Raw genomic sequence first — 17,780 nt, 5'->3', positions numbered from 1 at the left:
TAGTTGAATACAACCCTATAAAAGAACCTTGTTTCTGCTAATGTGATATACTGTGTTGCCTATACCTGATTGCAGTATGCCTCATGTCTGACTTCCTTGTACCAAATGCCATATGTGCCTCTCATATGAATTAGTCACAAAGGAAACTAGCCCTCAACTTAAAATACAAATTTGTATATCATTGAGAACTTTCGAGAAAAGAAAAAAAAATCAATACATTTGTAAATTACCATCATACTCGTATTTTTGCAATCCAGTACATAGTAACTCTGTTCTAAGATTAGAGAACATATAGAACATACAAAGTGTGTTTTATGCAGAGACAAAGCTATACAGATAAATTTCTTCTGAGGCCTAAGACTAGGTGAAAAAACAGAAAAGATGGTGTGGTGGTACAGTCTACTCCCGACCTTAGGTCTCTCGGTACTTGGCATGATGTCCTCCCCGCCTGGACCACAGAAGAATACACTGGACCAGAATGTAACACAATGATCTAACATGAAAGAAAGAAAAGGTGGGGAGCAACGGACCAACAACACAGTAGTGTGCCTGGTCCCCACGGCTCCTACCAATTAAAGATAATAACTATAATCGATCTCTCCTGACAACACACGGAGCGTGGCCACAGAAAGGCCACTTGTGGCCAGGACCACAAGTTCTAGCAAGTCCTGGGCTCATGTAACCAAGGACAGTAACGAAATACTCCATTGTGTTTCGTTGTATTTCAGCTGGGGCGGAGTGGAAAAGGACCTGATGAAAGTCAATGATCTCAGATCCTATAAGTAGTGATTCTAGTAAAGACCCTTTGAGCTCTTCTGGATCGCAGCGGGCTGTGGCCAGTACCTCATCTGAGTTGGGATGCCGCTCAGGCAAAACACCTTGAGGACTAGAAGGCCAGGGCGAGACAAACCCTTCTCGAGCCTCAATTATTGCCCGTTGAGGAATGCTGATGTACTGTGAGTATTTACTCTACTTCGAGGAAGGGAAATTTTAACTACAGCCTAGCATCTCTTCCATCCACCTCCCCACTTACAGGTTTATGATAAATAGACATTAGCTTTATGGATGGGGATGTTCTTCCCTTTGTCCGTGCACACGTAGGAGTTAAAAGGGGTACCCGCCGGCTCAAGTCATGCAGTATTAAGAGAGCTTTGATCTCAGTGGTTATAGACCACTTGTTGGTTATAGTGTGTGTGTGTACATTAATATGCTTTGCTTGTATGTATATGTGTTAATTTGAGATTTGTGCTTTTGCTTATATGTATATGTATTGATTTGGGATACTTTATAGTAAGCGTGAATCTTGCCACCTTCAAATCTTTAATTAAGTCGCTGTTTAGTTATTTTGCTAAATTACTTTGTAAGCCTTTAAATCAGTTAAGTGCTGCTAAGATTCAATCTCTTGATCTATCTCAAATTATTATTAAATTTTGAATCACTGCTAAATCATAACTGTGTCAAATACTTCCATCTGCATCAGATGGAGAACAGTCTCATTTAATATGTTTTTTGATGACTGTGCTTACCTGTGTCTGTTAAATTCTTATAACTTTCAACTGTTACAAGTTAACCATCTGGAATTACAACTTACTGTTATTACTCAAGGAGTAATGTCAGGGGTTTGTTTTTTTTTTTTCAGTTGGCTTTGGGTTTTTAATAGAAAAGATTTTATTGTTACCAATAGCTTAGGATTTTCGGTAACCTTATATATATATATTTAAATCTGCACCAGACTTAATAGAAGAAACTCCTTATGTTTTTCCCTGATATCTTAATTTCAATAGAACCAATATAAGTACTTGAGCACAGTAAAAGCATCCTGTTTTTAAGTCAGCAATATATATGCTCACACTAATATTACCAGGAAGTAAATGTGATGGGTTTAAACTGGCAAATCAATCAAACACACTATGAAAAGCCAATAGAAAAGAAAAATGGCTATTCTGTGTAATAACACCTGTCATGTAGATCTTTGAAAAAAGTGGAAGTATTAGCAAAGTCAGTGACATGAATATCAATATTTAATCGGACTGGCATACTAAAACAGAGGAAAAAGATTTACAAGTTAGGTAGCCTTTCCAGAGCAGGAAAAAAGAGGAGGTGGGTTTTTTTTAATAACTAATTCTCAGAGCAAAGACTTAATAGGGTGTCTATGTCAATTTTGCCACTGCTGTTGAGAAATAAGTGCAGATACATGTTCAAGGAGACAGTTTTTCCCTTCAAAACAGCCCAAACATGTGATCAGAGGAAGAACAGAGGTAAGCAGATGTAAAAATCATACATATTCTTGAAGTGTTAGTCCAGAAATACCCCCAAGATCTGACTGAGCCCGTTCATATGTAAAAGGCAGATGCGCAAGGTCTTGTGCAAATACAGATATTTGCAACCTTGTACAAATAAGGTTATTATTTCTGATAATGCCCTTCTACCATAGGAACATCTTTCATAATGATATTTTTTCTGTCTTCATGGCAAGGTAGGACCTAAAATACAGGCACATGATTTAAAGAAGTTAACCTCAATAAAAGTTGCATTTGATCCAGGTGTAAAATCATGTCCACCAGCACACCCTTTGAATGAACAGAAAGTCTTTGTTCACAATACAGATATCTCAAAGCGTAATGAAAGTGATACACAAAAAAGTAAGTGCCTACAGAACTGGGGTCAGGCCATCTCATCATCACCAACAATGAGACATCAACATCCAAGAATGCAGTCTGTAACACAGATGCAGTCTGCCCAAAGCTGTTTGTTTGTTTGTTTTTCTCCAAGACGTGCTTTTTATAAAAATATTTTATGCATTTAAACACGTAGGAGGAATGGCCAAACTTCCTGATGGGAAAGACAGCCTACAGAAAGAAGTATGTACGTCCATCTGAGAGACACAGGATGTACCCACTACCTCAGGCAGAGGGAGGTTTAAGAATGATGCACAGCAGCAGGGGAGGGCAGTAGCTCACAAGGTCCTACCGGAGGGGTGCAGGCATGCCACCGGGCAGGTGGAAGACAAGTTACTCCCTGACTTTCAGCCCTACTGACTAACATGACATAACATCGACGCAAAGAGATATGCTGGATCTGTTTAAGAGGTGTAGAAGGCTCAAGAGAGAGAGGTGCGTCACTTCTAAGTGCTCGTGCTTGCAGCTTCTCTTTTCCTGTCTCCATCAAACCTTAGGCATGCGATACCTCTTTTGCAGATACGGAAAATGGTCAGTATGACTTGCTTGAGCTTTGGTAGGTTTACATAAGAGGGCATTTAGATAAGCATAGCTCAAATTTTCTTTTTCTCCTGTTTTTATTTTTGAACTTTCAATCTAAGTATAACATAAATCCACTAAAGCCTTATTTGCCTGTACGAAGAGTTTTGCTTTGGAGATTCTGAAGATGATTAGATGTAATGGTAATGAATTCGAAGCAGGGAAATGATGATGTCTACTGCCAGCAACAATCATGCAAATTTGTAAATGTTTACAAATTTGCAAGATAGACATATGCACCACTGAGACCAATATTGTAGTGCTATATTTAGCTTGTTCCCATTCCCCCCTCAAGATACATACACAATAATAACTTCAAGAGAACAGCATGTATTCAATTTTCTTTAGATTAATCTTTTTTACTTAAAGTAAGTGCAACAAAAAAGTATGAGAGTTTGAATAAAAGTCTTGGAGGTGCAAGTCCAAGCATGAGAAAGAAAAGGTGAAAGAGCTCAATGGACCTCACTTGACTTTTTTTCCCTTAGTAACACATATTAGAAATGAAAGTCCAGTGCCCTCTATTGCCAACACGAGTGACTGCTTTGTTTGGCCTGTCTAATGCACCTGAGGGAAACCCTTGTTATTCTGCAAGAAGAGGCTACAAAAACAGGAATGCAAAGACAAGTGATTTCAACGTAATAAAAATGTGTACATTTTAGTCTAGCTTCCTAATTTTACTAACCCACTCTGAAGTTTCAAATTAAAGGCCAGGGACACTACATTATCTTAGAAGTGTTTAAAATGTAGCCTGTATTCACTCAGTCGTTTCTAATGCTGAAAGTGTTTTGTCATGCAGATGCTCATTGTTTAAGATAATACCCTTGTACATTTTTTTTGGAAGGGAAGTCACTTTTAATGGAAAACACTGTAAGCCTTAAGAATTGATTTGGAAAAGGAACCTAGCCTTTGCACGTGCAAACAAAAGGTACTGAGAATATGCCATAATCTTCAGTGACTAGACCGGAGCAGTGACAGCTCTAATGCTTTCTGACCGGTGGGGGTTCCCCCCCCCCCGCCTCCCCTCCCAGGGCCTGCTGTGCCCACGGGCAGGGTGGCTGTGGTGCCAGGCCTAGAGCTCCCACGGGCAGCCGAGCCCGAGAAGGGGATCGGGATCAGGCTCCGAGATGGGTATAAAGTTCTGGTGGAGGCAGACCTCACCGTGTCCCCTGAGGAAAAGCTGCTCCTGAAATGTAGCCAGTTCTGAATTTATGCCCGCTAAGGCAAGGCAGGGAAAGCATGTCGCTGCTTGTGTAGTCAAGGGAGCAGACAGAAGCGAGTCTCGCTTGCAAGCAAAAGGCCTTCTGAGAGACACGGCCGGTAACCACAGCTCTACCAAAAGATGTGCAGATAATGAAGTGAAAGGAGAAGTTTCACTTTTCATCAAAGTGCACATGAATCTGCTTTCCAAGAGCTGTCTTGTTTAATTGCAGTCATTTAGGCATTTTGGGGGGGGGGGGGGAAAGCCAAAAGGCAAAGTTGTAAAGTCTTCTGGCAATGTGAGAATGTTATGGAGGAAAAATATTGGACAATCCTGTCCCCTCACGCGCACTTAATAAAACCTTCACTGTCTGAACATCAACTTGGGGAAAAAAAAAAAAAAAAAGGTGTGACCAAGAACAATATAGAGATAGTCCCATTAGCTTTTCGTTAACCTCTAATGTCTCTCTTTGTGTCTTTGAAGCTTAACCAAATACATTGTTGTCCTTTCTAGTTTTTCAGTGAAAGGGTTCTTTTCTGTACTGACAGTTTTGAAGGCATCTCCAGCTGCGTGGTGACTGCCACAGTGGGTCATGCGTCTTGCGCTTCTGATGTTAGCAAGAACAGAGAAAACAGAGAAGACCACCCTCTAAAACAGTGCTTTGTTTTTGTCACCCTGCATTCAGACACCACTCAGCTTCTGGAGTTCCTCGCTTTTACAGTAAGTGCAAAGGGATTAATCCTCTATTTTAATCCCTGCCAGCATCCCGGCCTCTATATTGGGCAGAGTTAAATATTGATAAATAATAAATTGATAAGGCAGACATGCCCTAAGTATTTTGCCAATAGTAAGCTGAAAAATTACTTTGGAAGCAATATAGAAAAAGTCATCAAGTTTATAAATTTTAAAGCTTGCACACAGAGGTGATGTTATGCACAAAATTCAAGGCATGAAGATATTTGTGCCTTTAAATTATGCCTGTTTCTGTTCATGGTAACTTTGTTGGTCATACAAAAAAAAGCTATAAAAGTATATTAATAGGTAGTAGAAGTTCTAGAATAAAATTCTGAGTAAAATAAATGGTAGTATTGCCATTGGTATTATCTTAAGAAGTACAGCAAAAATATTTTTCAAGTTCTTTTTAATTCCAAAGGAAATTATTTTGAAACATACTAAATACTCACACAGCATATATCCCTTTTTACTGCATCATAAAAAAAATGCAGAATATGGAGACCTAATAGGTAATTTATTATATATCAATGCAAATAACTGAGCATGTGTTTTGCCTGACACTTGTTTGTATATTCTGGAGATATCCAAAAAAGGAAAAATCACTTAACTCTTAATATAAATGTGTTTTCTATACCAGGTTTAAACATCACTTGGCTTCAAAAGAAAAAAGATGAAAAGCTTTTGCTTTAATAATACAGAATAGACATGATGGCCCTTTGGTGTACTCTTGCAAGACGTATTTTAAAAAAGTTATTGGAGTAAGAAAGCCTGGTATTTTAAAACAGTATGTATCCCAAGGGTAGTCTTGATCACGCAGAGCTGGAAAGCAAAGTTAAGCACTATTAATCTTCAATGAGAGTTCTGGTTATTTGCCACACTGTAGCAGAGAAAAGTCATTTGGCTCCCACATTAGTAAACTGCTCCTTCTCATTACTTTCACTGTAGCATTTAAAAATGCTGGCAACAGAGACACAGATTAATTAGGTATTTAGGATGGATGAATATCAATCGTGGTGCCTTACCAACATCAAATAATACCAACTATAATTTTTTCAAATTTATCACGAATGACACAATTTGAAATCTGTGTGATTTTTCTGAAAGTTTTCTTTCAGACAGAAAAGAGAAATTCTGAGGCTGCTCCAAAGGTATTATCAATGTTTAGTTAATGAATTGCGCTGACATCTACTATATTCACTTTTAATATGCAGCCATTAAAGATTTGATCTGGGTTTTATCACAGATACAATTGCAAAATTTTACTAACAATCCATCTTTTGTTTGTCCTGGAGTCAATGTTCTTATACATGATACCTGATCCTCCTTGACATTTCTCTCCAAATTAGTGCTCCCTTAGATGAATAGAGCACAACATTTTTTGGTAAAATTCAGCATAACTCTACTGACCTGAATAAGGAAACGGATACGAGCACAAAACCAGAAGCTTTTGAAGCAAGCCATAGTGTGAATATGCACTGTCAGCAGTAAAATTACAATACATGCTACTTCATGACTCGGTAGATGCAACACTGGCTATTGGCAGGTGTTGGTTGCTCCATGGTACTACTCCTCAAGGCTTGCAGCAGGCTCAGCATTCAACCCTCAGTTACTTTGACCACAATGACACTTTTCAGGCGAATTTCTCAGTAATTCTTTTTACCTCTTAATTTAAAAGAATAAACTTTTTTTTTTTTTTTCTGTAACTGAGAATGAATGCAAGTGCGTCTAGTTTGCGTTTGGTTAAAAAAAAAAAATTTAACAAAAAGAAGTTCAACTACCTCCTTCCTCTTTAAATTCTACCTTAACAAAAACCAGTTTGGGTATCAGATAATGTAGGAAGAGCTCAGTCTGATTTCTGTTTTTTAATAAGGACTGGATGAATTACACAGCTTGAGAATACATCAACATTGCAGTGTCAGGTACCGGTTCAACATACTGTAAAAATACCGGGCTAGGTGCAAATGCTTTAGACTGATTCCTGCAGGCTAATCTGTGGCAACATGGAGCTTAGCAAACTTTTATTTACTCTGTTTCTCCAACAGGCTTTTGTGCAGGCACTAAATTCTGTGTAAATGGCCAAAACACCACAGCTATCTGAATGAACTTTTCCGAACTTGTCTACAGTGATATTAAAGTTTGGCCTGCAAAGCCAGTGTGGATGTACTCTCTAGAATTCAATCCTAAAACTGAAATCCTACAACACCAGCACACCCTACTGATTATTTGTATTATTTGAAACAGCCAGGGATCGTTTCTAGTCTTCTGGTAGACATGCACACGCAACTACTGTTCTGCTTTTAGAAAATACAACATACCAGCAGACATCAGTGAAGCTTGAGCGCTCTGATCGGAACCTCTAAGTATAGGATTTAATTCTAATTTTTCTACCGGTCACTCACCCATCTAAGCAGTTCTCATCATTTGACCAAGTTGTCAAGTTAGCAGTTTGGACAGGGCTAATACTGAACATTTTAATCTGTGTTTCTGGGATTTGTTGGTGACCTCTCTCCCTCCAACTCCTTTTCTTGATTGTTAATTGTAGTTCAGAAACATGGCTAAAGAAATGGTACTTCTGATGGAGTTTGATGTAATTGTCACAGTGGTTAACACAATTCCATAGAAGTTAAATCTTAAAGAAATTTGACAAATGAAACTATTATTGGCTTCTCCACAAAGTTTCACGGGACTATTACCCTCCCAGAGTCTACAACACTTTGAATTCACTTTGTTGTGAGTGGCTTTTAAAATTTGTTTTAATTTGAAGTTATTTTGAATGATAGCACAGAAAACTAAGCAAGTGTGTGCGCAAAAGCAGCGAATTTCTCTGTCAGATGCCAGACTTCTGGTACTACAGTCTCTCTGTACCACAAATATTTGACATGCTTTTTCCAAAGGTCAGTAAACATTTTTATCAGTAGTTTTTGTTATCTCATATGCAGAGGGCATTTAATCTACAATTGCAAGAGACCACTAAAGTGAAACGGAGTCTTGAATAACTTCAGGTAGTCCGTGAACTCAAGAGGGAAAGAACTGACACCATTACTACACTTGTATCATACAAGCAAATACAAATACTGGGTAATTAGAAAACTATTTTGACTGCTACACAGTTCAACTGTGCAATGCCCCCTCTGTGTTCCCTTTACCCCTGCATATACCGGCTGCCTGAACAATCTAGCTGCTATTCAAAGCAACTTCATTAGTAAAAAGTGTATTTAATTTTGCTGATTGTTATTCTACTAGCCACCTATATCTTAAGTTAGGCTGCCAACCTTACCTTCTTTGGCACAGGCTGCATCTGTACTATGTTTCTTCACACAGTCACTACAAGAATGGGAATCTAATACCACAGCCGCCACACAAACAACTACCTCTTAATATTTCCACCTGCCTATAAAAAGATGCCATTTTTCATAACTTAAGTTCTCCGTTAAAATTATTACTTACTTGGTTTTCCATAAAGCTAAGTAATGAAATATGGGGTGACCCTGAATTTATTTTCATATTCTGCCTTCTTCAATAACAACAGGAAGAAAACCAAAGCATAAGGTAGAGAAACCATGAGAAATTAGCCACTTTCTTCCCCCAACAATCTACCATTCTCTGTTTTCTGACTCTTTCTCCTACTTGGTTGAAGATTAATAATTTCAGTCTACATGAAAAAGGGTACTGTCATGTATAACGTCTTCTTTGACTATATAGTTGTATTTCCTACCCTTTTGTAGCAGAAGCGTGGACAACATATTTAAACCTCTGAATTTACAAACAATTTTATGATCACCTGTTTTTTGATATTGAAGATTAAAATGTTGAAAACTCATTCACAAATTACCATTCTTTTATGAAAACCACTTACAAGTTAAGCTCTTGACCTCAAGTTAGCCATAAGGGTCTAATCTAAAATTCAACTTACCAAAACTTACAATGCTTAGCTGCTTGCCTTCTCTGTACTCACAATAGATACTTTTATTGCTGACGTTAAAATTGTCAGTACTTTGAGACACTTTCTCCATAACAAAATAAATTGTCAGTATTTCTTTAGTCATAGGAGTATGCTCTTTCCTTCCTAGGATGGGGTGGGGGTTTTTTGGTGCCGGAATTTTCAGGTTTTGATTTTAAAATTAATTGCCATTTACAAGCCCTTTTCTACATGCAAGTAAAGAACATTTCCATCTTGAATAACGTTTTCTATTTTGAAGCCTTATGAGGCAACATAAGCTCATTTAAAATGGGGCACAGGCATTGTTAATGTCATTGTTCTCGCTGTTTCAAAGTTCCAGCAGAGAGCTGCTACACTTGAGGGCTTGTGATATATTTGCATTCTCCCAAAACACATAGTTAAGATTGTGTGTTTCATTTATAAACAAAGGTTTCAGTTATTTCAAATTTAAAAAGTGGAGACCTAAGCAAAAGCTATCATACTCAGGAGTTAATATATCTCTTGTGAGAGCTCTAATTATAGTCCTATTATTAAAAACTAGGTTACAATATGTTCCTTTGCTACCATTACGTACAACCTGCAGAACTTCATTATTTTATAAATAAACTTTTTCTGAGGACAAAGAAAACCTCTTTCTGAATAAAATGATGTTACAGTAACATGCTCCCCATTTTTAAAGTTGCTTTGAGTTTCAACTTACTGCATGCCATTTAGATGGTAAAGTAAGAAGGTATCACTAAAGAAAATCATACACAATGTCTATGATCAGAAGGGGGAAAACATAAAGGTCTCTTGGATTACGTCCTCCTCTTTCTCCTATAGTTTTAATTTGCTAAGCATTTTATCTCACAAACATCATAACCCAACTTTTGGCCCACCTTACTGAAACAATGATGAATTGCTTATAAATGAGTCACATACTATAATATTTAAAGCCCAGACGTTCTTCATAATCCGGTTTCTGGCTAGTAAAAGGAGTAGGAATTAGAGAGAAATCTGTTCTTTTGAGAATCTGTAAGAGAGACCTGCAAATACATTTTCCCCAGTTTTTCCATTTAATCACCCCGCTCAACCCCCCAAAAAAGGTTTGAAGAGAGGCATGGCCTCACCCATAGCAATTGCAGTCTTGCTGACAGCTCTGCTAGCTTTCCCTAGATACCCTACGAAACACAGATTTCTTGGTAGCATTCCAGAGGTTGCTAGGTTCTGCACATCACAGATGGAAAACTGCCAAGATGGTGTGGTTGAGAGTTTGTTATGGATTTCACAGCAGGGACTTGAGTCCTTAGCTAAGAGATAGCAGAGTTCCTTGCTGAACTCAAGGCATCTGACTCCAAAGTATCTACACATATTTTGTCCCACAAATAAAAATTACCTATGGGCTGTTAAGTTATGCTGATGACACATAAATTAGAAAATTATTCTTCAATAATTTACAACTTCTGACATTAAAAGTATTATTTGTATTTACATCACTGGTCACGTGAAAGCAACTTGCAAATGTGAGTGTTTTGAAAGCTTAGTCTGAGAATGAGTGTACTGAGACACAGGTACTCTAGGCACTGAATTTTCAGGAAAGGAATACAGCTATTTGAGGGGCAATGCACTACAGACCCAACACAAATGAAGATTTAGAACTAAGCTTTTCCTTTGACTGTGTAACTAGTTGTTTGGGTTTGGGTTGGTTTTTTGTTTGTTTGTTTTGTTTTGTTTTGTTTTTTACCTATGGAGGATGGCAGATGAGTGGGAATTTTATAAAACAATTTTATTCAACCCTAAATATTTTAAAGTTCATTAACAACCTGGATTCCACTACTCACAAATAAGAGAAACAAGTGATGCAATATATTCCTCTATCTTAATTTTGACCCTGTAGGCTAATCTGCTCAAGACAGCACTTCTAGAACCACATAGGACTGAATACAAACCAATTATACAATGAAATTCATTTATTTAACACTTTTACAAAGTTAACAAGTATGAGAAATCGCTAACCAGGAGTATCCCATTAACTGAAATCAATTCCACAGCTACAGAGGTGGATTAGAACCACTGAAAACCAGTCAGAAGAAGAAGGGGGATAAGCTTTAGATTTCACATGGAGATCCATTTTCATGTTTTGACAACCACCTCTCCCAAAACATCTTGGTCTTTAGAAGAGGAAGAAACACAGTCCCAGGACAGCACACAGCTATTAACTATGACCACTCACGTTACAGTGGAATACAAGCAGGGCCTCCTATATTTCTGTCCTGAAAACCCTACACAGAAATAAAATTTGCATGGTATGTGACTGCACTGAGGAGCAAACTATGCTTTCTGCCTGTGTACCACACAGGCAGCCAGCAGGTATTAATTACTAAGCTTACCAGACATATGTGATTTCCCATTTCAGACCAACTATTCTGGTGTTACGCCTAACAATTTTGTAGGACAAGAGTAATTTGTCCAAGAGTTAACGATCAAGGGTTTTTTTGTAGACTGATCGTTAAACTAAAAAGACCCCGTCCAAAACACAGGTGACACACGAGGCAAAGAAAAACTTGAACCACAGTGTTGAGGAGGTTTTCCTCAGAGTCCAAATGAAGCAGAGGGAGAGCAGTACTTCTCCAGTGTGTTTATGAATGCTTGTTCACATACAGCTAAAAATACTATTTATAGAACTGAAGTAAAAGGTATCTAAAATACCATTAAAATACATTCCACTGAACTAGAATTGGAGGAAAGACATCTACATCATTTAGATGACCAAGTCAAACCCACCATTATAAACTTCTGCTCATGGGTCATATTTTCTAAACCCTTCATAATTCTTGTTGTTCTTCTGCAGACTTGCTCCAAGTTTCCTCAGCAATTGCAAGCTTTAATATTCCGTAAAACAACCATTTCTGAGAAAGCAACGCTCTAGGAACATGATATTTTCTTTAGATACAGAAGCAACAGTTACTCTTAGTTTTCCGTAACTATTTCTGTGACCATAACAAGGCCTAACTGGCCATACATTTCAAATTAGCTTGTATCAAACAACTGCTGCTGGGGCTACTTCTTCATGTATGGAACACCAAGATAGTAAATTATTCAAGCTAAAATCTCAGTATTGCCAAATACCAACATAAAACAATCCACCTTCACCTTCTGTCAAGCACTTCCACTATCAGAGACACAATAACTTTACCTTTTTTTTTTTTTTGCAATAGCACCATGTTGCTGACTCATTTTGTTTGGGATTCATGGCACTTCCCCAAACTTTTCTTTACTTTATTATTGCCAGCTCAGTTATCTCCCCTTCTATATGCATATATTTTATTTCTGTCCTAAATATAACACTTCATACTTGTCTTGCAATTCATCGATCAATTTGAGACCATTTGTTCAAGACTGTATTTCATCCTGATCCAGTTCTCCACATTGCTGGGTATCTCTGCTGTGAAGATGCTAGGCACAAATGTGTGCTGTCTAAATCACTTGAATCACTACTAGAAAATGCTCCAGACCATGGAAGAGTCCTGTGGGACTCCCTGTTTGACTGAACCACAGCTAAGCATGTTTTTCAATATTATGGTGGTAATATTCAGATTATCTTTCTCTTCTTTTTAATGAGGAGAATCAGACAGGACACAATCAAAAACCAGACTAAACAGAAGATATATCGCAGCTACTATTTAATTGTTTACTGACAATTACTCTCTAGCAGATAAAATGACAGGTTATGGGATTGATTTAGTTTATTATTGGCAAATATAGTTCAGTAATTATCCCCCAGGAATTTCAAAAAAGTTTAATCAAATCCTGTGTATTAAAGATAAAATTATTATATACTGCCGGGGGGGCTTCTTTTAATAAGTTAGTTATTTGCTCTTTCTTTTCCAGCACATTTGAGATCTTTACCATTCTCCAAGAGTGCACAAAGGTAACTCTTTCAAAACATATTATAATTGACTTTCATAATTTGCTGACTGGATCACACCTCTTATCTTTAACCTTGTTCCACTCCAATACATCTGGTTTTGTTATTGCAATTAGAAACAAGAAAAGACAAGCCCAATAGAAGAAACGCCTCTGTATATTGCGAACATAACAAAGAAGTCCAAAAAACAATAATACATCTGCATCACTAGATTGAGAAAAGGCAAAAGTAATCAAGGCAGAAAACAATTTGAAAAGAGGATGGCTTCTTACATTTCAACCCCTACTGAAATCCAGGGAATAAAACTTGGACATGTTTTCTAATAAATATGTCAACTGCATTCAGCAATAACTGAAACTTGTAACTGTTATGTTGAAAATTAAGCCTCAGCAGAGGAATATATATATTTTTTAATATATATAAAACATATTTTGCTTTATAAATAAATAAAAATATTTAATTACCTTAGCAAACTGTGCATTTATCCATTTTGTGAATGTTTTCTTTTGAACATCTTCCCGTTCATCTGCCAGAAAAAAGTAGAGTACTTCATTAGAATTATTCAACAAAATAATAAAATGTTATTGATTAAAGCTTCAGTCTTGGTTTGTAGTAAAGCTACAACTAATCATTCGAACACATTCAAGGCTATTATTTGGATGTATTCTGTACTTGACAATTACACCAATATATTTTTGAAAGCCTAAAGGCTACTTTCAGAGTCATACTCTATAGCTCATCTCACCCATTCTGTGGTCTTTTCTTCTGGAAGGGAACATGTTGCAGTAGGATCTGAAATATCCCATTCAAATTTTCAATTTCATGTAAGTATAAAAAAACATGTTCCCCCACAGTTTTGGGAGCAGGAAACTCTTCTATATCGCTTTTGGAATAGTACTGGAAATAACAAGTTTATATACATGTCCTCAAATTTCTCGAGGAAGTGAAGCCTTCTGGAGCACAATGATAGTTCTCCATTGGCAGACCCTGCCATACCTCATGTCTTTTCTTCCTTACAGCTCCTTACCCGTCATCGTTTGTTATATATTTTTCCTCCAGTGGAAAAAGAAAAAAAAAAACCCACGCATTTGTTCAGCCATACACAAAATTCCTTCTCAATTCTTTAACATGAAAAACATTGTAGAGAGAGGTGATTATCTTAGGCCTTGATTTCTGTATCTAAGATATAAGTACAGTCTTGATGCAGAGTGGAACTGGACACACAATGATGTATTTTATGTAGGTAGGAAGAAAAAGATGCCGTCAAATTAGAACCTAATAAACATTAGCTTAAAAAGATCTATTAGGCATCATTCATGAAATAATGCAGAAGGGCAGATGTCTTTGTATGACAAAGTCAAACCAAACTTGAATGAAAAGGCACATATGTGGAGAGGGCTGTACGATGCTTATATTAAAATAAAGCTCACTCAGTGTTGTCTTTTGGTTTGCAGTAAAATTCTCTTCTTAAATAAAAAGGAACACGGAATTCCTATCTGAAATGCCCAGCAATTAATGATGCTAATGGATTCAGCTGAATTTGAAAGGCAGGTATAGATGAGTTACATGAGAAATGCACATCCCTCCACCTCTCCAAGGAGACAAGACAAGGCAATTCTTTTTGATACAAATATATCTTTTGTTCCTAAACCTCAATGGCACTTCAAAAGTGTCTTTTCACAAGAATGTTTTTCATTCTCAACAATACAATATACTCATGAAATACTAGAGTTTGTAAAGTTACCATTTCATTATAAAAAACTTCTGCATACAAGAAGGTGCGTATTCTAATAGTTTACAAATGATCATGAGTGAAAAGATTGACAATGCAATAGTACTACTGGAAACATGCCATAGAAGTCAAGCACTATATACATTCTGCCACTAATATGTTGAGTATTCGCTACAATAAACTTCCTAGCGTTCTACTTCTATCTATCCCTAATAATGCCGCTTGCTTCATCCCTTGGCTGAAAGTGGTATTTGAATAGTTAGAGATTCATCAAGAAGCAACAGCATGTGGAGGAGATGCATGCTTTTGGTAATAAACGATGCTAAATCTGTTAAAATTTGTGGGTTTCCCCACAAGCATCACTTCCCTCCCTGTTGACTGTTAGTACGCTGTTTATTATATGAGTTTTGACTTGTTCCAGCCATGTGCAATACACAGAACATGGGAGAAGGAAGATGCATTTTGTTGGTGGAAGACACATATTCAACCTGAATACGTATTACAAACTTCTTCAGTAACTTCATATAAAATATTACATATAAACAGCTATTTCTGTTTAATAATCTCTGATAAAAACACGTCACGCAACCTAAAAATGGAGTAGGAGAAGAGGATGTGGGATTTAGCAGGGAAAAGGAAAGAGGCAAAAACGCCTCTCAAATTGCTCGAGCTTTTTCTTTTCCACCCCAGGCTGCCGTAATAGAATATTCGGTAAGTGTGTTCTTTGATTTATTTTTTTTCCCCCATAACAATATATGCCAGAGATTTAACTGCTAGTCACCAATTAAAACATGTCCATTGAGCTAATAAAAAGCCAGGGTCTCCTGAGGAAAATGAGAGTTAAACATACAATTTAAATGTTTGAAACTTATTCAAAGTTCAGGCAATGCTCTGCTACCTTTGCAAACACAAATCTATTCCACTGCTGTTATCTTTACACAGAGATCGTTTCAAGCACTTTTATCTCTACATGTTTACTCTGACAATTTTATACCACAGCAATTTGTTAGCGGCAGCCTCCTAACCTGAAAAACAACTGTTCTTTTGGTAAAGCACAGCATGATTTCCCCACAGTAAGCATGATTTTTTTTTAAATAAAAAAAAAAAAAAAAGAAAAAAAAAAAAGACGACGTTCTCCTAACCCAGATTTACAGCTTGAATGCTAGATGTAGAAGCTGAATGACATTTGTCTGGGTGCTGTAGTAGCGTGCCAAGAACGCTCAGCTGCCACTTCCATACTGCTGCATTTATAATAGATCCTTCAGCAGCGAGCCAATGAATGCCCTTGCAGGTGTTTTCGCTGTGAGGCAATAAGAAAAATCAAATGGCTGGGCAGGTAATTCCTTTGGCTGTTCAAAAGTAATATAGTATGTCTGCTTCTTTTCTTTCAGGCTGGAAGAACTGCAGAATAATGTGCTGTCTCTCTTCAGGTCAAATCTAAACATGAAACACTGCGCAGATCCTGAATTGCTTTATCGCAATAATAATGTGATCACTTCCCACAGTAAAAATATGTTTTTCTCAAAATGCTGGACATTGAGTGGGACAGGCTTAACCTCCTTTCTGTAGGTTATCAACTGAGAAAATGAACACACAGAGGTCTATAGAGAGCCTTCCAGAAAAAAAGATACTGACCTGTGAAATTTATCTGATTTTCATGCATTAGAGCCTCTAGGACCACTGAACAGAACATTTTTTTTTTTTTTTTTTAACTAGAACGCATTCACAAACGGATCTTACAGTTTTGATAAATTCCTGATAGGATAAGCATCCGGCTTTGCAACTGTGAATGCAAACCTTTCACATTAGCTAACTGCACATTTGACTTTAAATGTATTACTCCAGGCTAGAGTTCACAAGAAATTATGGCCAGGAAAGAAAGCGCGGTATTAAGGGAGCTAATCATCTGACAAAGGACAGTTCTAAGATTTGATCAGGTGGAAGGCTAATAGAGACAAGTGGTACACTGAAGAATGCTTAGGAACTTGCAATCAGGATTCAACAGAACAAAGATGCTATTATTAATGGCAAGTGGTTACCAGACAGCTTTCCTAGATACTTAATAAAGTAGTTCGTGTTTGCAACCTACTACTCAAATGAAATTCCCTTCTATTTTCCACCAAAAAAGCATTATATGTTGCCATCTTTTAGCAAACTACACTTATTACCACACTTATTTTTCCACCACCGCCACTACCACCCCAAACACCACCAAACATTAAATAAAAAAGGGCAACTGGAAAAAATCTTTTAAGACATTTGGTATGCTCTAGATGAAAGCATACAGCAGAGTTAACAAGTCATAAAAAAGCAATACTTTTAAACACTGCGAGCTGACAAACACCAAGCAGATTTTAAATGAACTAAGGTTCACAAACATACAGTATATATGTCCCTACATTGTTCTATTTGTATGATATAAGCTATTCTCCCACAGAAAAAATGGAGTGGAGGGAAGGAAGCGTCCACTTTTTGGTGCCTCCTTCCCTATTTTTCCTAGAGGATCTTCAGCCTCTCTTACTATTGACATACCTGAATAAATAATGCTTTCACGGGATGGTTGAAGTTGGCAGGGACCTCTGGAGGTCACCTGGTCCAACCCCCCTGCTCAAGCAGGGTCACCTACAGCTGGTTGCCTGGGACTTCAAGTCTGGTTTTGCATATCTCCAAGCATGGAGACTTCACAGCCTCTCACTTACAGACTGCAACATTTCCTACCGTCTGCATTCTGCCTTCCACAGATGTGGGTGGTGGTTTCCAGTGCAAGTAACTTAGGAAACTCTCCTCAAGAGCAAGTACAGCCCATTTTCGAAAATTAGATGTTCACCAAAAGTGCACTGGCACTTTAGGAGTATAGGAAATGAGCCATATCCTCAGATGATAAGCTTTAATTTGAAACAAACAAACAAGTCATTGTCTTTAAGATGTCAATAAAGACATGACATAATAAGTGTAGAATATTTGAATCACTGCAGAGAGACACGGTGACAGAGGATGCTTAGTTGTGTAAT

General features: G+C 37.4%; 1 protein-coding gene across 2 annotated transcripts in view; it reads right to left on the bottom strand.

Moving 5' to 3' along the window:
* Positions 1-17,780, bottom strand: part of DMD (dystrophin) — a gene marked incomplete at both ends in the record, with an annotated part of 1,177,430 nt that overhangs the window by 1,045,771 nt on the left and 113,879 nt on the right. For both annotated transcript variants that reach the window (XM_082480534.1, XM_082480533.1), the window contains one exon: positions 13,502-13,563. In XM_082480534.1, the coding sequence (XP_082336660.1) occupies positions 13,502-13,563 (62 nt within the window). The remainder of the gene's footprint in view (positions 1-13,501; positions 13,564-17,780) is intronic.

Source organism: Vanellus vanellus, assembly GCF_965231255.1.
Source record: "Vanellus vanellus genome assembly, chromosome: 1".
In the NCBI taxonomy this organism is placed as follows: Eukaryota; Metazoa; Chordata; class Aves; order Charadriiformes; family Charadriidae; genus Vanellus; species Vanellus vanellus.
The sequence above is the reverse complement of the archived record's forward strand: the minus strand, read 5'-3'. Positions and strand labels throughout refer to the sequence as shown.